The 21940-nt window shown below is 36.1% G+C and overlaps 1 protein-coding gene across 5 annotated transcripts in view; it reads left to right on the top strand.

The window, feature by feature from the left end:
* Positions 1-21940, top strand: part of MKLN1 (muskelin 1, intracellular mediator containing kelch motifs) — a 386334-nt gene that overhangs the window by 323601 nt on the left and 40793 nt on the right. For all 5 annotated transcript variants that reach the window (XM_010831658.1, XM_010831662.1, XM_010831660.1 and 2 more), the window contains 2 exons: positions 2292-2513; positions 5355-5484. In XM_010831658.1, the coding sequence (XP_010829960.1) occupies positions 2292-2513; positions 5355-5484 (352 nt within the window). The remainder of the gene's footprint in view (positions 1-2291; positions 2514-5354; positions 5485-21940) is intronic.

Below are 21940 nucleotides of genomic sequence, written 5' to 3'. Positions count from 1 at the left end.
AATAATTTCTTCAGATTTTGTGAGGAAGAAATTAATTTTGAACTCACCCTAACCCTAGCCAACCTTGTGTTCATGTAATAAAGTAAAATAAGATACTTTCAAATTAAAAAAACAATTGGGGATAGGTGTGAGGAATAAGTGGCTATCCATTATTTATTTGATTTTAGAAATTAAATATCTATCCTGACAGAGTAGACTCAAGATTTCTTGAGGGAAGAGATACTGTGGATTGCATAGTTTTAATAAGCCATTGGATTTTCAAAACATTTTTCAGAGATAAAAAATTAAAAGGAAACCATAAACTGATAAACAGCAAAGTTTCCTGGAGTGATTAAAACTTGTTATCTGAAAATAGACTCTCATTGAAACTAGGTATCTTACAGGGAACAACCAAGCTAAAGGAATAAAATTATTTCTATTTTGTGTCCTGTTTGTTCTAAGATATGAGAAAGAATCATCAAGCTACTGCAGTATCTTCCTCTGTCTTTGAGTTTGGCCTGCTGTGCAAGAAAGAGCTACCAAATAAAGATGTTTATGTTTCTCTGATAACAAATGAGAATAGCCATATCAAAAAGAAAGTTAAATATCCCCCAAAGGAAAGAGAAATGCCCTTTGTAGTCATATGAAGTAGAACCATAAGGGCTAGATAACAGGGACTGAACAAAATGAGTATGACTCTGTGAAAGAAAATGAAAATACGCTCACTCTATGTGTGTCCCTCAGCAATGTATGGATTGCTTTTCATGATAGAGTTGGATTGCTTGGATATGATGGATTGCTTTTCATGATATAATCATTTAAGATTAAAGCATAGGATCACTTTTCTTCTGAGTACCAGGGACATGAAAACTTTGACATCATAGTTTTTGAACCGTGCTCCCCAAGATTTCACCCCTGGGAATTACAGATTTTCATCTTAATTTGTAGAAGTCTGCCAGAAACCTGGGAAATGGCAAGTGAGTGAATCTTTAGTGGTAGGTAAAGATTTGGAGGTGCTAGACTAGAATTGTTTCTTTTTAAGATGAAATAGTAATTTTAAAATAAGCTTTATAATTATTTAGTTTTTTTGTTAAAAACAATACCAGTAATAAACAGCAGAAGTACTTTGATAGGCGGAAAGAACTGAACATATAATGCCTAGTATTTGTGCTTTAGCAACAACAAGATGTTTTATTATTATTGAATATTATTGAATATTAAATTTATTATTAAGCATTTATGCCACTTGTATTCAGTCTCTGATTACCAACTTGTACTTATGTATTCTTTGAAATAGAATTTGTTTCTTATTTATTGTCCTGTGACCAATGGCTGTTTTCCCAGAGATATTTTTGTAAAAACAATCTTGAGTTGAAAGAATGGAAGAGTCAGGGTTGGCTTTTGAGGATGAATTGCTTGACGTACCTCAAAGAAAATTAAATTTACATATTGTGTTAAAAGGAGGCCAGATTCATCATGCCATAGAAGTCAGCCCAAAGACGGATTGCTGCAATTGTCTTTTCGTATGTTTGTTTTGGTAAAAACATAACTGGGAGAATTTTGTAAAATAAATGCAAAATGATGAATAAGCTACATCACTCTTATTCACATATCTTCTCTTTTATTAAACGGTAGCAAGAGGAATGGAATGCTTGCCTAGAATGGAAAGGGCTTCTCAGGTGGCACTAGTGGTAAAAAAAAAAAAAAAACCCGCCCTGCCAATGCAGGAGACATAAGAGATGTGAGTTCAATCCCTGGGTCAGGAAAATCCCCTGGAGGAGGGCATGGCAATCCAATCCAGTATTCTTGCCTGGAGAATCCCATGGACAAAGGAGCCTGGCGAGCTACAGTCCATAAAGTCTCAAAGTCGGACACGACTGAAGCAACTAAGCATGCACGAACTAGAATGGAAAAAAGGGAGTTTTTATAAGGAGGATGTGATCACTGTTTTCCCACAGAGTATGTTCAGTATTAAATCAGTAACTAAATTATTATTGGTTGATTTGGTAAAAATTATGCAGCTCGAGAAAGCATAAAACTCCTTAACCCAACATATTTTATTCTCACTGGGGGGAAAAAAAAAGGAAACCTGGAAAGGTATTTTGAAATCCATCCTGAATCTCTTCCACGTGGTGAGCAGAGCAGGATTTTAATATAAATTAATAAGTGCATATAATAATCAAGGATGGTATTTGATATTATTAAGACAATATTTAGTTTTTTTAGATTCTAAAACTGCACACATTGGTTTAATTTTAACTCATATGACAGGAGCAGTCTAAAGCTATTCAACCTGTTGCCTTGTTCTGTAGATGTGTATGGACTCGGAAAAACACATGATCTACACCTTTGGTGGTAGGATTTTGACATGTAATGGCAGTGTAGACGACAGCAGAGCCAGCGAACCGCAGTTCAGTGGATTGTTTGCTTTCAACTGTCAATGTCAAACCTGGAAACTTCTTCGAGAGGACTCCTGTAATGCTGGTCCTGAGGACATCCAGTCTCGGATAGGACACTGCATGCTCTTCCACTCAGTAAGAATATTCTTTACATTGTCTTATGTTATTCTGTCATGTATCTCTCAATAGAAAAAGAAGTGGTGCAATCTAATTCTTCAGTAAGAGAGCAAAACTTTTCATTAGAAATAAATAAGTGTTGACAATGATAAGGAAAAACAAAACTACCTTTATCGGTGAACTGTTTGCTAATTATATTTCCTATCAGCCTAATAATTCCTAAGTAGTTATCTCAGCACTTTTATGACTGACTTCACTGCTTATATGTTGTAACTATTTCTCTTTCTTACATACCTTTCTACTTACTGTTTTCTCTTAGTATCTGGAAGGTTGATTTTATTATCTGTTCTTATTTTCCCCTCTGCTACTCTCCATTAAGTGCAAAGAATTAAGAATTGACTTTATAGAATTGGAATTCAAATTTATCAGCAAAAACCAATATACAAACATTTAATTTTTTTCAAGTGTTATAATGAAAACATGGGCTCCTGCTATGAACAAAACTTTAAAAATATACTATGAAAGATGTTTAACATATACCAAAGTGGACAGAACAGTATAATAAATTCCTACGTACTTATTTACCAGTTTCAACAATTACTATTATTCTTTGTCTATTCTTAAATTTTATTGTGTTGGGTATTTTAAAGAAAATTCCAGACATTATATAATTACAACTATAAATACCATAGTGTGTCACTAACAGATAAAGACTTTTTAAAACATAGTTGTAGTATGGTTATGCTGCTGCTGCTAAGTCACTTCAGTTGTGTCCGACTCTGTGCGACCCCATAGACGGCAGCCTACCAGGCTCCCCCATCCCTGGGATTCTCCAGGCAAGAACACTGGAGTGGGTTGCCATTTCTTTCTCCAATGCATGAAAGTGAAAAGTGAAAGTGAAGTCGCTCAGTCGTGTCCGACTCAGCGACCCCATGGACTGCAGCCCACCAGGCTCCTCCGTCCATGGGATTTTCCAAGCGAGAGTACTGGAGTGGGGTGCCATTGCCTTCTCCGAGTATGGTTATGAAACCCAACCAAAGTAAAAACAATTTCTTTATATTGTTTAATACTGCACTCATTTTTCCCCTGCCATGCTGAAAAACACTTTTCATAGTTGGTTTATCTAAGTCAAGATCCAGAAAAGGTCTGTGTATTGCATTTGGTTGTTAGCTCTTAAATTTCTTTTAATCCATAAGAGTACTCCCCCTTCCTTTTTTTTTCACCCTCTGTATACTGCTTATTTGTTTAAGTAAGTCTCATGTGTGCTTTGGAATTTCCCATGTTCTCAGTTTGACTGATTTTTATCATAGTATCATTTAACATGATCCTCTGTTTTCCATATTTCCTGTTAGCTGGTGTTTAGATCTGGAGGCTTAATTTTAGATTCCTCTCCTTTTTTGGGTGGGCCAAAAGGGGAGTTGCAAGTATACTTCACAGCTGATCTGTAAAGAGCATTTAATGTCTAGTTGTCACAACTGCGGTGGTGTTAAAATTGTTCAGGTGGGTTTAGGTGTTGTCAACCTGATTGATCAGTTATTAAGTTTCCTGTCAACTTTTTATCTAGTGGTTTTAGCACTCACTGTAGTCTATAATCATAGACTAGATTTTAGTAGGGTTTGATAAGTGGACATTTTTCTAATTACCTTTTTCTTTATTTATTAACTGATTCTGCTATAAAAACTTATCCTCGTTAACTAATTGGCTACTCTAATGGTAAACCACACAGGATAGGTAATATAAATATTTTGATTCTTTTCCTCTATTGTCTTTTCATTTTAATGAGCTGAGGCTCCAAAATTTACCAATGAGTTTTTCATAAGAATTATTATAAACTCATGGATTTTTATGTATTTGGTGTATTTAACTTGCTATCGTCATTCTTTTTGATTCCCTAATTTTTCTGCATCTTTGACCAGTGGGAGTACCCATCTTCCAGTATACCTTTGCATATATACACACACATATGTCTTTTTTAGTAATAGAAAAAAAAAATCATGAGTTTATACTGATATGTCCAAGTTAAATTTAAGATTATAGAATTTAAAATTTTATATCTTTGTTTTTGTGAAACTTTATAGTTAAAATCCTACTTCTGATGATGATATGTTACTTACAGTTACTTGCTCTTTCTATAATAGCTTACTGGATAGCAAAACTAATAGAATCACTGAATGCTGTTTAAGATTTCTTTCTGATTATTTTTCTGTTTAGGAGATAGCCCACTAGGGATGGGTAGTCAAAAAGCGAGAATTAAAATCACTAGAAAAACTACTACTTGTCTGCATGATCATGTGTCTCTGTCCAATTGTATCTTTGTATATAGGTTTTGTATATAGGCTTACTTGTTTTTTTCCCCCAAATTTCAGACATTATTTTTTCTTTTACTTTTATTTTCTAATTAAGGAAAAACATTTACATAGTTCTCAAGGCAAAACTGTCAGTATGCTGTTGAGTATGTATGGAGAGATATGGTTATTTTCCCTGTCTGTTCTGTTTCTTTCCCTGTAGCTAATTATGTTATTACTAGTTTTCCTTTGTTTCTTCTTGAAGAAAGAAACAGACACAACACACATTCCTTTTTCTCCTTCCATACACAGAGGTAGTACCCTATATACATTACTCTGCACCTTGGGTTTTTTGTTTTTTGTTTTTAACTTCAGTAGGATATCCTAGTGATTATCCCTTAGCAGTATATGCAGAGCTTCCTTTTCCACTTTATACCAGTACAGTAAGTACTTCATTGCATGGAATCTCTCATAAATTACTTCTCTAGACATTTAAATTTTAAAAGAATTATTCTGAATTCTTTGTGAAAATGACTTTTTTTCTTCTTTCCCATTTTTTTTTTTTATTTTACAGAAAAATCGTTGCTTATATGTATTTGGTGGCCAGCGCTCGAAGACCTATTTGAATGATTTCTTTAGTTATGATGTGGATTCTGATCATGTAGACATAATATCAGATGGTACCAAGAAAGACTCTGGAATGGGTAAAGGCAATTAGTGATTCTTCTTTCATGTCTTAATTATTTCAGGTAGAAGACTATAACCCATTAGCTTTTCTTTCTAACCATTCTTAATGCTTTTCCCATTTCTTTAACCAAAGTAATTCTGAATAAGAGGAAAAAAATTCTCTACCAGCTAAATTATTTAATTCAACCTATTTAAAAATGCTATATGAATTATTATTATGATGAGTCCCTTTAACAGAAAGACTATGCAAATTTGTCAAGGGATTATTTATATGTGTGCTTGTTAAGGGTGATTATAAGAATTAATACCTTTTAAAAACTGCATGATCCTATATTTGCTAGTTCTTTCCACCTTCCATTTTCACTCAGGTGACTTATATTTTAGACACATATAGTAGAGTATGTCTTTGTTCTTGAGGGAAGATTTCACATCGTTCATTGGTAATGCCTTATAACTTTATACTCTCAGCATCCAGAAAGTTATTCTCCTGATAATAAGGTGATTAGTTTGCCTGAGATAATCCCAGTTTATACATAATTATTAATAGTGTCCCATTCATTCTCAAAAGTCTTATTTTGGATAACGTACATAGTTACCCTGCTTAGTAGTCACTTTGCCTGCATTTAGTATACACAGAATAATGATATTTGTTTAAGACTCAGTGCTTTAAAGTGCCTAATTAGAGCATTAGGGTAAGAAATTAGATTAGCTTGCTTTTCCTTTTATCTGTTTTTGCTTTTCCTTTTATTATTTATTATATATATATTTATAATAGTTGCTTATATTTAGGAAGAATTAAAAAAAAAAAAAACTAACACCGTAATAAAAAAGTACATGCGAGGCAGTGTGACCCTCAGGATCTTTCTCCCATACTTCCTATTGGGCAGAGGCTAGAACTTCATATCCTGGAGAAATAGAGGCTCTGTGGAGGCAGAGAGAACAGGGTGTAAAATAGGACAATTAAGTCCATGTACTGAATAGTGGAACTTCTAACCCTTTCCCTGCTCTTAGGATTCTAGGTGTGTGTCTCCTACAGAAGTTTAGTGTCACCTTCTCTAGAGGAAATAAGTGGTGTCATAGAAAAGTTTTCCAGATACTGTTGTTTGGGGTACCTGCCCCCACTAAGATGTCTTATCTTTCTGGCTAGCCCCCTGTACAGTGGTTACTTTCATGGCCCAGTTCCCCTACGGTGTTCCCCGTTCTATACATGCTATTTTCAGTTAAACTTTATTTCTTCACTGTAAATGAACTGACAGTTAATGATCAAGATCAGTTTTCTTAGAGAAAAGGATATTGCATCCATAAAACAATAATAGGATACAATGAAAGATCAGAGACTAAGAAAGACCTTTTGGAAATAAATTTTGTTAAAAGTAGTAGAATTGTAAGACATCTCCTGAGAAATAGACAAAGAGACAGAGATGGTGGAAATTGGAGAAAATAAGGACCTTAGAAAGTCAGTGTAAGAGGTCTGGTGTTAAACTAATAATAGTTTCTCTAACTATGGAGAGCAAGGAGAATGTGCAAGACTAGATTATAAAACGAAGGACTAACAGACAATTTCCCTAAACTGAAAAGTATTGGTCTGCAGATTATAAATGGCCCCTTTTGGATGTCAATACCTTGAATTTAAAAAAAAAAATAAAAACAAAAACCTTCTCAGTCAGATGACACATCATTGCTCATTGTGGAATTTTACATATCAGTCATAAAAAGAATATCTGAAAAGCTACCAGTGTAAAATGAGGTCACATTCAAAGAAATAGGTCTTAGAATGCTAGAAATTTTCAGCAACATTGGAAGCCATAAGGGAAAACAAGGTCTTAAATATTCTGAGGGAAAAGTATCATCAACCTGGAATTCTATTTCTAGCCAAACAGCAAGGAAACGAGGGAAGAAATGGTATTTTCAGATATACCAGGTTTATCAATGGGGTATGTGTGTGTTTGTAGGTAGTAGAAAACCAAGAGAATGGCTTAAACAAATCGGGAATCTTTTGTCTCACAGGACGAGAAATCCAGATGTAGATAATCTGGAACTGATGTAGTGACTTAGGAAATGTCATAAATGCTCTCAGGTTCTTTTTGATATGTTTTTCTATTTTTAACTGGTTTATTGACTATGCCAAAACCTTTGACTGTGTGGATCACAATAAACGGTGGAAAATTCTGAAAGAGATGGGAATACCAGACCGCCTGACCTGCCTCTTGAGAAACCTATATGCAGGTCAGGAAGCAACAGTTAGAACTGGACATGGAACAACAGACTGGTTCCAAATAGGAAAAGGAGTACGTCAAGACTGTATATTGTCACCCTGCTTATTTAACTTATATGCAGAGTACATCATGAGAAACGCTGGGCTGGAAGAAGCACAAGCTGGAATCAAGATTGCAGGGAGAAATATCAATAACCTCAGCTATGCAGATGACACAGCCCTTATGGCAGAAAGTGAAGAGGAACTCAAAAGCCTCTTGATGAAAGTGAAAGAGGAGAGTGAACAAGTTGGCTTAAAGCTCAACATTCTGAAAACAAAGATCATGGTATCTGGTCCCATCACTTCATGGGAAATAGATGGGGAAACAGTGGAAACAGTGTCAGACTTTATTTTTGGCGGCTCCAAAATCCCTACAGATGGTGATTGCAGCCATGAAATTAAAAGACACTTACTCCTTGGAAGGAAAGTTATGATCAACCTAGATGGCATATTCAAAAGCAGAGACATTAGTTTGCCAACAAAGGTCTGTCTAGTCAAGGCTTTGGTTTTTCCAGTGGTCATGTATGGATATGAGAGTTGGACTGTGAAGAAAGCTGAGTGCTGAAGAATTGATGCTTTTGAACTGTGGTGTTGGAGAAGGCTCTTGAGAGTCCCTTGGACTGCAAGGAGATCCAACCAGTCCATCCTAAAGAAGATCAGTCCTGGGTGTTCTTTGGAAGGACTGATGCTAAAGCTGAAACTCCAATACTTTGGCCACCTCATGCGAAGTGTTGACTCATTGGAAAAGGCTCTGATGCTGGGAGGGATTGGGGGCAGGAGGAGAAGGGGACGACAGAGGATGAGATGGCTGGATGGCATCACCGACTCGATGGACATGAGTTTGGGTGAACTCCCAGAGTTGGTGATGGACAGGGAGGCCTGGCATGCTGCAGTTCATGGGGTCGCAAAGAGTTTGAAGTGACTGAGCGATTGAACTGAACTGAACCTCATGGTGGCAAGTTGACTAACACAGCTCTAACATCATGCCTTCCTTCCGTATAGGAAAAAAGGAAGGAGAGCCAAATGTGCCCAGAAAGCTCCCTACTGACATTTCATTGACTGGAACTGTGAGACCTGGCTTCAGGAGAGTCTGGGAAAGCAAGCATTTAGCTTTTCCAGCCTTTGTATAGTCTACAGAGTAAGGGATTTGGAAATGGCTGTTGGATCATGCAATTAACAGTGTCTGCCACACAAGATTTAAAAAATGATCATCTTTTATGCACTGTTTTTCGGAAGTTAGTACGTCATATATACTAACAAAAGGGAGTAAAAGTAGTTAAAAAGAAAACATTCTGAGAATTGAGGAAAAGAGAATCTAACACAGGAAAGCAGTGAAGGGCCGTCCCAACATGATGCCTGCACAGCCAATGTATGAGCGCCCAGTACATATTGGAACAGGAGGACACAGGAAAATAGACCTCTCCTCCTCACCAAAAAGTGGTATTGACTAAAAGTAGATAAAAGATAAAAGTAGACTAAATAGATGTTTGAGCAATTGGAATAAAAAGGTATTAATCGGTAAATAATATCTGATGTAAGAGGATAGGAACACAGTGGGAAAAGAAAATATTTTTAAAAAGCAGACATCATCATAGTACAGTTTTTGGCTCTACAATGAGCAGTATTCCCCTCTTCATAATAATGCAAAAACTAAAATCAATTTAACCAAAAATTGGGATAAAATTTAGTGGGAAGATAGCATCAGTGTAGTAAAATTCTTTGTCTGCTATAACAAGAAGGCAGTAGGTGCTGATATTATATAAAACTATGGAAAGAAATGGGCTTCCCTTGTGGCTCAGCTGGTAAAGAATCTGCTTGCAGTGTGGGAGACCTGGGTTGGGAAGATCCCCTGGAGAAGGGAACAGCTACCCACTCCAGTATTCTGGCCTGGAGAATTCCATGGACTGAAATTCCATAGAAATTCTAAGGAATGACTAATAACATTATTTATCATGTCTAAAATTGTCTATCTTGTTTACTCATTTATTTTCTACTACCATAGGATAATGTGGAGGTATATGATTTAATCTTTGATTTCCTCTAGCTTTTAAAACTTAATCTAATTTTCCATTAAAATTACTAAGAAGATGGAAGTAGTAATCCCCTACAATTCTGACACAGCTCTGCCTGAAAAACAGGTAGTGGAAAATAGTTATTGATTCGATAGGTATGTGTTAAAAACTTCTACATGCTGGCTTATGCTGAACTAGGGATACACTGGAATGAGATGATCATGGTCTCTCAGAGTGCTTATAATCCATCTAGTAAGTAATGTTCTGATGGATTATAGTTGTTCAGTTGCTAAGTCGTGTCCAACTCGTTGTGACCCCATGAACTGCAGCTTGCCATCCCTGTCCTTCACTCTCTCTCTGAGTTTGCTGAAACTCACGTCCATTGAGTCAATGATGCTATCCAGCCATCTCATTCTCTGCCACCTGCTTCTGCTGCCCTCGATCTTTTGACTGTTGGTCTTTTCCAGTGAGTCAGCTTTTCACAGTAGGTGGCTAAAGTATTGGAGCTTCAGCTTCAGCATCAGGTCTTCTGATGAATATTCAGAGTTGATTTCCTAATGGCTATTCTTTATTTAGACCCTAAATGCCAGTTACTAAGCATGGCAATACCAATAGTATTATTAGAACTATACCAAGAGTTCTAATTGGTAGTATTAGTCTCATTTACTAGATGAGAAAAATTAAACTTAGTGAAGTACTATCTTATTAATATACAACTAGATAATGATACAGCAAGGGTTTAGAAGTTGAGGTGCAAAGAAGGTTTTTGTTTGTTTTTTTGAGGTGCAAAGGTTTTTTTTTCCTTGACCATACTAAAGTACTCCCCAAGATTAAAAGGAAAAAATGACAAAGTGATAGTGGTAAAGATTGAGCAAAAAAAATGCACTATGACAATAAATAGGCTTTAATGACTATCATTTGAATATTTTAAAAGTAAATTGTTATTAGTAATTTGCAGAATTGTTCAGTATATTTCATTCATTGCTATGGCTAGCTTTAGGGCCAGCAATGAATGGCCATAATTGTTCTTTTTGTTCAATTTTGTTTTGATTATAAGAGTAATAATATGCTTGTTGTAGAGAATTTGAAAAATACAGAAAGATGTAAAAAAGAAACTATCAAACCATTCAGACATAATCTGTTAACATTTTATTAATGTATTTCCTTCTAGTCTTTTTAAGCTTATTTATTTTATAAAATTTAGCACAATTTTATATTCTGCCCCTGGAGAAGGGAATGGCAACCCACTCCAGTATTCTTGCCTGGGAAATCCCATGAACAGAGGAGCCTGGTGTGCTATAGTCCATGGGGTCGCAAAGAGTCAGATACGACTGAGTGACTGACAGTACTGTTTTTAAACTTACATTAAATTGTGGTATTTTTTTGTCGTTATGGTTTTATTACCAAAAGATAAGTGGATTTATTGCTTAATTACTGCTTTAATCAACTTTTATAAAATGAAAATCACCAATATTGCTATGGGTTCTTTAATTTTTTTATTGCTTTGTGGTGAATTATCCCACAATGCAGGCAAGTTTTTTTGTTAATGTAATAGTAATTGTTGATCATCTACTAACATCTAAGTTTGGCCTTCTCCTTCCCTTTCTCCCAATATATTTCAGTGCCTTATATGTGCCAAGTATGTTTAGGTTCATAGCTGTGGACTAGAGGACAAGATCCCTTCTCTCAAAGGACGCATTTTAGTGAAGAGAGGCCTACACTTGCTTTCTAAGTACTGGGAAGAAAAAAAATTGAATGCTATAATAGTGAGTAACATGAGAGGACCCACTTAAATAGAATAGGTTGGGAAACTGTTTCCGAGGAGGCAATCTTTAAGATTTCAGACGAGAAACAGAATTAGGAAGAACTGTGTTATGAACTGAGAGAAGTGCATGTACGAAGATTTCAAAGCACAAAAGAATTTAATGTGTTCCCAAAGCAGAGGGAGCTATTGCATATCAAAGGTGAGGCAGGTTATGTCACGTGAGTTGGAGAAATAGTTAAGTCTGATTATTCAGTGCCTTGTATAATACAAATACAAGAAATTTGTTTTTTTTTCCCCTAAATAATATAGAAGGTTATTGAAAGGTTTAATGCTAAGGGCTTTTTTGTTGTTGTTTCAATTGAAGTATAGTTGCTTTACAGTGTTCTGTTAGTTTCTGGCATACAGTTGATTTAATTTTCTATAGTATGTGCGTATTCTTGCCACCTCTTGCCAAGAATACACACATACTATAGAAACTAGCGTGCTGCAGTCCCTGGAGTCCCAAAGAGTCACACACGACTGAGCGAGTGAACTGAACTGAATGTGTATACATATTTATGTGTATATATATATGCTCTTTTTCAGATTCTTTTCCATTGTAGTTTATTATAAGTTACTGAATGTAAAGTTTTCTGTACTATACAGTTGGACCTTGTTATTTGTCTATTTTACATATAGTAATTTGTATCTACTAATCCCAAATACTTACTTTATCCCTCCACCCCCATCCTTTCCGCTTTGGTAACCATTAGTTTGTTTTGTCTGTGAACCTGTTTCCGTTTTGTAAATAAGTTTGTTTGTGTCGTATTTCAGGTTCCACATGTAAGTGATATCTTAGGATTTTTGTCTTTCTCTGTCTGATTTACTTCAGTTCAAATGATAATCTCTAGGTCCATCCATGTTGCTGAAAATGAATGCTAGGGTTTTGATCTGATTAAAGTTTTGAAAATATCATTCTTTTGTCTAAATGTACATTTTCCAAGTGTTTAATGTTGACAGTATGCCTGTAAATTGCATTGTCCAAAGGTTATGTGTTCAACAGGCCATGTGTACATCCTTTAACTGAAGATTTTTATGGCAGAGTTGAGCATCTGGTTAGAACCTGCCTAAAACTGTTGCCATTATTACTTAGAATTGTGAAACTTCAGTGGCTCTGCTGGCATATTAGAGTGAAACTGAAATTACTTTCTTTCCATTTTTCTTTCTTATTTTTTCCATCTCTCCCTTTCTCCTTTCCTTAGGTCACTTCCTTCCATCCCTCCTTCCTTTACTCCTCTCTCTTCCTTCCCATTTTCCCCTTCTTCTCTGTTCCCTTCTTTAAGTCCTCTTTTTTCTCTCTGTCTGTCATCCTGGTACATCCTCCACTCCTCCCTTAAGAGGGGCTTCTAAATAGTGGCCAGGGTTAAGAATCACTCTTCTAGCTCTCCAGAGCCTATCTGAGTCCTTAATCAAGTAAGTGTGGACAGGTTACTTAATGTTACACCTTATTTTGCATGCCTATAAGTGACCCAAATTATATTTTAAGTAAAATGGTATCTCATTTATAGCCACTCTAGGAGTAGAAGTGGATTGACACTAGTTTGGGCTGGTGTTATTGTTGGGTACCTCAGTTTTCACAAGTGTATGTCAGTACTGCCTACAGGTTCATTGATCTATCCAGTAATCAAGTCATATTAGTTTTGCCTCCATCTTCTCTCTGTTCTCATTGCTATTTCACTAGTTTGGACTGCCAACACCTGTTTGACCTCTGTCTCTAGTATTCTTCTTCCTGTGTATCCCATCCCTCCCCTAACCCATTCTTCACACTTTGAGCAGAATGCAACTGTTTCTGTGTTACCAATTAAGTACAGAACCGTGTACTTTAACATTTATTCAACACATATCTTTTGGTCACATTCTAGGTGCCAGATAATCTAAGCACTAGGGATAAAACTATAAATGAGAGCTCTAACGTCATGGATCTTATAGTTGTGCATAGGGAAGAAAAAGAAGTAGATTAACACCTTACCTTTTGATTAATACTAATAAGATAAGAAAATACCCTTATTTTTGGCCATGCGACACAGCTTGTGGGATCTTAGTTCCTGAACCAGAAATCGAACCCAGACCCCCAGCAGTGAAAGCTCCAAGTCCTTATCACTAGACCACCCCAGGATTCCCAGAAAATCTTTTAAAAATATAAACCTGATCATTTTTCTCTCCCTTGCTTACCATGGTTTTTTTTAAATTGTTCTTCTTTGTCCTCAGATTAAGTCTAAACTCAGCCTAACTCACAGATTCTTTTACGATATGCCTCAGCTTAGTTCCCTGTTCTTGATATCCACCCTCACCTTGGCACCAATTCTTTTTTTCATGACCACTGAATATTAATTATCTATGGCATATTTTTTCATGCCTTTGAGTTTTTTCCCATAGTGTTCTCCCTACCTAAGTCACTCTTTCCTCCTACCTCCAAAGTGTAGCTGATTTTTGCTCATCTTCCAGATCTTAGTTTATAGAGCATTGTCTCCTGAAATTCTTTAACTTCTCAAACCCAGGTTAGGGATTAGAGCATATCGTTTTAACCTTAGTTGTTAACATGATTCTGAACATTCATCTGGCAATATAATCTTGACTCTGCTTTTCAGAACCTCAAAAAAAAAAAAAAAAAGCTACTGAAATGCACAGACTTTATTCAGGATTTTTTAAAGAGTATTCAATCTTTTCAGTACTCTTAGTCTAAAATTTTTTTCACTGGCTTGAGTTAGACCAATTAGAAGACCTCATGTCAGAACTATGGTGTATGTATTGTCCTCTCATAGAGTTACTTTTAGCTGATTTTTAAAAGTCTGTTTAAATTTTAATTTTATCTTGCTAGATAATTACTTATTTTGTAAGCCATTCAAAGTCCTTTTAAGGACAAGACAGAGTACTATTTAAACTTCTGTATTATTAAGTATTCTTAGCAAATACCAATTTTATTATATGGATGCTCTGTAGTTCACTTAAACATTCTATTAACTGTTCTTCTAAACTTGTTTTATTATAGTTAATTAGTATAATTTGAGATGGACTTAACACATAATTGCTATGTTTCTGTGATTCAGTAATGTGAGTTATTTGATTAAAACTGCTTTTATGTGAGCTTCAAATTGGATTGTTTACAGTCATAGAAGAAATTTATATGAACTGTTGAGACCACCAATTTAGAGATAGTATATCTAGTTGTAAAATTACTGCTTCTTGTTGTAATTTCTTATTGTGTCAGATACTATAAAATCTTAAATGATTGCTATTTATAATTACTTAAATGAATTAACTCAGATTTAGCATTTTAAGATCTAAAGAAACATCAACTTTTTTTTTTGTCAGGTCTCATTTTTTTAACTAGAGTATAACAGTTCTGTGTTTTCCTTAGAAGGAAATTACAATTTAGATCAGTGGATTGACAGCTGCTTAGGAAAAAAAGGATTTACTGGTATTGTGTCTAACACATACATAATTACATCAAAATTCAGCACATCAAAAATTTGAGTTTATTTCTGCATAACTTTTGGCAATAGGTCTGTGAACACAGGGGGTTTAGCAGACTTCCCATATGTAAGCTCTATTTAACACTAATTGAAAATTATGTTTAGAAGATCTGTCACACAACCAGAACTTTATGGTTTGCTCTAGAAACTCAGCTGACAATAATGGAACTACTTTCTCATATCTGTTTTTTTTATTCAAGGTAACAAACATATATTGTGTCTTCAACATTTGCCGGATACTAAATAGGGCATTGATGATACAGAACTCTTACAAACATCTAGTTCCTATTATATAGTAATTAGTGTGTTTACTTGTTGTGTTCCTTAAATTCTGTCGACTCTTATTTTCCCACATCTGCCAGTGTTTACACCATTCTGTCTTAACCATAGTGGCAGATTGTTATAATTGAAAGAATAGTGAATTCAGAATCAGAGGATCTGATCTTTCTTCATCTGGGTCTGCCACTCATCCTTCTGTAGCTTTGGCAACATTGTGTAGTTTCTCTGGACCTGATTGTTCATCTGAAAACAGGGGATTGGACCAGTTTATCTTAAAGGCTTATCATCTAGCTCCAAAATTTTGACAGTTAAATTTTGTTCCTTTTTGCCGTTATCAGGCTGTGAAAATAAAAAATGAGGGCTGTGTTAATCATGTCTGCAAGATTTGATTTATCTGTAAACATATTTTCATGAAAACTTTAAATGCAAAATCTTACAGATTTTCAGCCTGGGAATGTGCTTATTGACATTGGTCTTTTGTTTTTCTTTAATCTTTGTGTGTGTTTGTGTAAGTCCCTATATTTTTGACCCTTTTACTCATAACAGTTAACTAAATAAGGCCAGTTCAGCAGTATAGAGAAGACTCTGAAGCTAATGTTTTGCTGTCATTTACACAGATTAGTTACTGAGCTAGGGGATGGGAGTGCCTATTTTTAATGTAACTAGACTTCATTGGTTTCTGTTTAGCATCTTTTGTATTAGGTGTGCCATTATTCTGCCATTTTTCTTCTCAACATTACCGGTGGTAATAACTTTCCATAACTTCCCCCTTTCACTCTTGCAGGGGTGTTTTTGCTCGTTATAAGCTTATAAAGATATTTCATGTTTTCAATATAAAATTTAGGTCATATGGGACTTTCCTGATGGAGCAATGGATAAGAATCAGCCTGCCAGTGTAGGGGACATGGGCTCAATCTTTGGTCTGGAAAGATTCCACATGCTGAGAGCAACTAAGCCCATGTACCATAACTATTGAGCCCACTCTCTAGGGCCTGCAAGCCACAACTGAGCCTGTGTGCTACAACTGCTGAAGCCCGTGCGCCTAGAGCCTGTGCTCCACAGCAAGAGAAGCGACTGCCATGAGAAACCTGTGCGCCACAAGGAAGCATAGCCACCCCTTGCCATAACTAGAGAAAGGCTGCATAAAACAACAAAGAACCAGTGCAGCCAAAAGTGAAAAAATAAAGATTTAGGTCATTAAAGTTCACCTGTAAAAACAAACATTCAAGAACACTAAAGACAGTTTTGAAAATGAAAGATAATATAATATTAGCAAGTATTTAGAAAGCTACAATTTTGTGCAGATTAATGGAATGGAATGCAGCAGACACTATAAAGTATACCTAATTACATATGAGAATTTAGTATATGGTAAAGTGGCATTGCCAGTCAGAGAAGGAAAATAGATTATGCAATAAATGGCACTGAGATGTCGCTTAAGACCTGACAAGCAAAACGCAAAATCCTGACTCTAATTGATGTCTATATATCACAAAAAAAATTCTCAGTAGACTTAAGTTTTATATTTAACAAATAAAAATATAAGTCTAATTGCTTTTAATAATTTAGGATGGAGAAGCCTTTCCAACCATGATGGAAAACCCAGAAGCTGTAAAAAAAAAAGAAACTTGTTTGATTTTTTTTGCAAATATTATTATAAAAATATTTAAATGTCAAATGATAAATGACAAACTGGGAACTGAGACAAAGGTTAATGTCCTACTTTTTAAACAAATGACTCTTACAAATCAATAAAAAAAGGAATACTTTTCTAGTAGAACAGTGACAAATGATAGAACTAGATAGTTCAAAGAAAAAAATTCAAGTAGCTGACAGATTTACTTTTGTATAATGCTCAGCTCCATTCATAATTTTTAAAATGTAAATTAAAGGATCACTCACTGAATGTTGTTATCTAATAAAATATAAAATACATATACTCTTTGACCAAGCATTTTTTTCCAGAATTTACCCTGCTCACACATGTACAAGATGCATAAAAGTAAGTTATACAGATATACTTAATGTGACATTGTTTGTAAGAGTTAAGAAATCCAGAAACAACCTTATCCACCAGTAGCTAACCAGTTATGTTTGATCTATTCAATGAGATGAATTCTTTGTAACTTCATGCAACTGAGATAGATTAATAAATACTACATTGTTGGGTGTCAAAAGCTAGTTGGAATTTTACAGAAAGCAAATAATGAGTGGTAGAAACCCAGATTCAGGTAAAATAATAGTTCTAATAAAATCCAAAAATTTATGTGGAACTGCAGAAGACCCAGAATTGCCAAAGTAATCCTAAGAAGGACAAAGCTGGAAGTATAACCCTTCCAGACTTCAGACATACTACAAAGTGCGGTAATCAAAACAGCATGGTATTCACACAGAACAGATCAACAGAACAGAAAAGGAAGCCCAGAAATAAACCCAGAAATAAACCCACATACTTATGATCAGTTAATCTACAACAAAGGAGGCAAGAATATACAGTGGAGAAAAGACAGTCTTTTCAACAAGTGGTATTGGGAAAACTGGACAGCTATGTGTAAAACAATGAAATTAAAACATTCCCTTGTCCAAAAATAAACTCAAGTTCATCCGTATACAGAAATAAACTCAAAATGGTTTAAAGACCTAAATGTATGATGACACCATAAAACTCCTAGAAGACATAGGTGCAACACTGACATACATCTTAACAATATTTTCTTAGATTACTCTCAAGGCAGAAGAAATAAAAGTGAATGGGGCCTAATGGGTGTTCATTGGAAGGACTGATGCTAAAGCTGAAACTCCAATACTTTGGCCACCAATACTTTGGCCACCTCATGCGAAGAGTTGACACATTGGAAAAGACCCTGATGCTTCTGGGAGGGATTGAGAGCAGGAGGAGAAGGGGATGACAGAGGATGAGATGGCTGCATGGCATCACCAACTCGATGGGCATTAGTTTGGGTGAACTCTGGGAGTTGGTGATGGACAGGGAGGCCTGGTGTGCTGTGATTCATGGGGTTGGAAAGAGTCTGACATGACTGAGCAACTGAACTGAATGACATTTTAAAAGGTTTTGCATAACAAAGGAAATGGTCAACAAAATGAAAGGATCTACAGAATGAGAGAACAGATTTGCAAGTGATGGAGCTAACAAGAAATTAATATCCATAATATGCAAACAGCTCATACAACTCAGTGTCGAAAAACAACCCAATCAAAAAGTGGGCAGAAGACCTGAATAGGAATTTTTCCAAAGAAGACATTCTCATGGCTAACTGGCAGTCAGTTGTGTCCGACTCTGTGACCCCATGACTGTAGCCTGCCAGGCTCCTCTGTCCGTGGAATTCTGCAAGCAAGAATACTGACATGAGTAGCCATTTTCGTCTTCTGGGGATGTTCCCAACCCAGGGATCAAACCCAAGTCTCCTGATTTTTTACCGTCTGAGCCACCAGGGAAGCCCAAAAAGATTCACAGCCTCGCTAATTATTAGAGAAATGCAAATCAAAACCACAGTGTGGTATTGCCTCACACCTGTCAGAATAGCTATCGTCAGTATGTCTACAAATAGCAAATGTTGGAGGGGATGTGGAGGAAAGGGAATCCTTGTACTTTGTTGGTGGAAATGTAAATCAGTGCACCCACTATGTAAAACAATATGGAGGTTACTTTAAAAGCTAAAGATAGGACTGTTATGTGACCCAGCTGTTCCACTCCTGGGTGTATATTTGGAAAAAGTAAAAGCTTTAATTTGCAAAGATACATGAACCCCAATGTTAATAGCAACACTATTTATAGTAGCCAAGACATGATTGTAACCCAAGTGCCCGTCAACAGACAGTTGACCTAAGAAGATGGCTCACTGTGTCTGTGTGTGTGTATAAATATTTTTGTGGGTTAGTTGCTCAGTCGTATCCGACTCTTTGCTTCCGCATGGACTGTATGTAGCTTACCAGGCTCCTCTCAGCCATAAAATAAGAATGAAATACTGCCATTTGCAGCAACATGGTTGGACTTAGAGAATATAATGATTAGTGACTTGTCAGAGGAAGACAAATAGTATATAATATCACTTGTATGTGGAACCTAAAAAAATAATATAAATGAATATATATAGAAAATGAACTTGTGGCTACCTAAAGAGAGGAGGAAGGAGGGACACATTAAGAATAAGGGATTAACAGATACAAACTACTGTTTATAAACACATAAGCAACAGGGATTTACTGTATAACACAAGGAATTGTACCCAATATGTTATAATAACCCATAATGGGCTACCTGGAGAAGGAAATGGTGAGCCACTCCAGTATTTGTGCCTGAAAAATCCCATGGACAGGATAGCTTGGTAGGCTATTGTCCATGGGCTCAGAAAGAGTTGAACATGACTGAGGACACAGCACATAAGGGAATATAATCTGCAAAAAAAAGAGTCACTATGCTGTACGCCTAAAACTAACACAATAAATTTCAATGAAAGTAAATAGTAGAAATTTTAAACTGGAGCTACTACTGAAACTGAGTAGGATCTCATTCAACACTTTAAATGTCCCAGATTTAGAAGAAAAGAATGTGGCAGACACTGTCAGTTACTACCCTATAATCATTAGCTCTTGTTAACCAAACCATAATTTTGTTTACTGACAAGTTGTCCAACCCCAGGAGTTGAATAGTGATTATTCTGAAATAGTCATTTTTATCCTTTGCCAGATTATTTCATTTTCCCTGCCTTCCACGTGATACACTTCTGGCCAGTGAGCACAAGGAAGGCTCCAGGAGGACATTGGCATACACTATTTTCCAGAAGAAAACAAATGCTGAAAGAGTCCTTTCCCTCTCTGGTTTGAATACTCTATAAAATAATGTGATGCTTAGAGCTGGTACTGGCAACTTGAATGGAAAGCCAAGAGAATTCTAAGAATGATAACCTAGCATTATTATTTGGTTGAATTGCTGAAACCATTCTGGAACTATCTACTTGCAAAAATTTATTTTATGAACTAATGTATAATTATTCAGATTTCCTGTTACTTGAAGCTGAAAATATTCTAACAGAGAATTTGTGGAAATCTGTTTTTGTTAAAATTCATATTTCTGTGAAAGTCGCTCAGTTGTGTCCACCTCTTTGGAACCATGCCAGGCTCCTCTGTCCATGGAATTCTCCAGGCAAGAATACTGGAGTGGGTAGCCATTCCCTTCCCCAGGGGATCTTCCCAATCCAGGGATTGAACTCGGGTCTCCCGCATTACAGCCAGATTCTTTAACTGTCTGAGCCACAAGGGAAACTCATATTTCTGTGGCAATTCTGAAAATTATTTTTTTCCTGTCTTAAAGTAATAATAATGAAAATGTAGGTGCATTGGATCATGAAGCAAAAACAGAGTTCAGATTAGTTGATGAATGCAAAAAAGTATCTTCCTCAGAAATTGAAATAACTTTATGTTTTTATTCTCCCTATAAGGTTTCCTTGTATTACAAATTCTGGTAATCTCCTATTAGGTAAATCAAAGGAAAAAAAAATGTGAGTCAGCTGTCAGATAAAATATTTTACTTGATTTCCCTTTATCTGTTCTATTTCAAGTTTTAAAGATGCTAATGGAAAAAATAGTAGAGTTGAATGATTATCATTGTAATTTCTTGGCAAAACTATAAAAATAACAGGTTGGCAATAATAGTTGTATGTTGTACAATTCTTACTCTGGGTTTTCGCAGACAAGTGTCCTTCCAAAATGTGTTCCTGACTAGCATATGATTTTGTTGGCTGATCTGTTTGATTAATTTTTCTTTCTGAGTCCATTTTTCAAGAATGGTTAAAGTTCCTGGCATTCAGTCACTTTTTAGCAGTTGAAAATGAAATGCTTTAAAATATTGTATGTAGCAGATCTTCTGTCCTTTGCCCCTCCCGTGGATACTACCCATTCATTTCAGTTCAGTCGCTCAGTCGTGTCTGACTCTTTGCGACCCCATGAACCGCAGCATGTCAGGCCTCCCTGTCCATCACCAACTCTCGAGTTCACTCACACTCATGTCCATCGAGTCGGTGATGCCATCCAGCCATCTCATCCTCTGTCGTCCCCTTTCCCTCAGCCCCCAGTCCCTCTAAGCATCAGAGTCTTTTCCAATGAGTCAACACTTCGCATGAGGTGGCCAAAGTATTGGAGTTTCAGCTTTAGCATCAGTCCTTCCAAAGAACACCCAGGACTGATCTTCTTTAGGATGGACTGATTGGATCTCCTTGCAGTCCAAGGGACTCTCAAGAGTCTTCTCCAACACCACAGTTCAAAATCATCAATTCTTCAGCACTCAGCTTTCTTCACAGTCCAACTCTCACATACATACGTGACTACTGGAAAAACCATAGCCTTGACTAGATGGACCTTTGTTGGCAAAGTTATGTCTCTGCTTTTGAATATGCTATCTAGATTGGTCATAACTTTCCTTCCAAGGAGTAAGCGTCTTTTAATTTCATGGCTTCAATCACCATCTGCAGGGATTTTGGAGCCCAAAAAAATAAAGTCTGACACTGTTTCCATTTTTTCCCCATCTATTTCCCATGAAGTGATGGGACCAGATGCCATGATCTTTGTTTTCTGAATGTTGAGCTTTAAGCCAACTTGTTCACTCTCCTCTTTCACTTTCACCAAGAGGCTCTT

Source organism: Bison bison, unplaced genomic scaffold (assembly GCF_000754665.1).
Source record: "Bison bison bison isolate TAMUID 2011002044 unplaced genomic scaffold, Bison_UMD1.0 scf7180017864530, whole genome shotgun sequence".
NCBI classification, from domain to species: Eukaryota; Metazoa; Chordata; class Mammalia; order Artiodactyla; family Bovidae; genus Bison; species Bison bison.
This window is presented reverse-complemented; position numbering and strand designations above follow the sequence as displayed.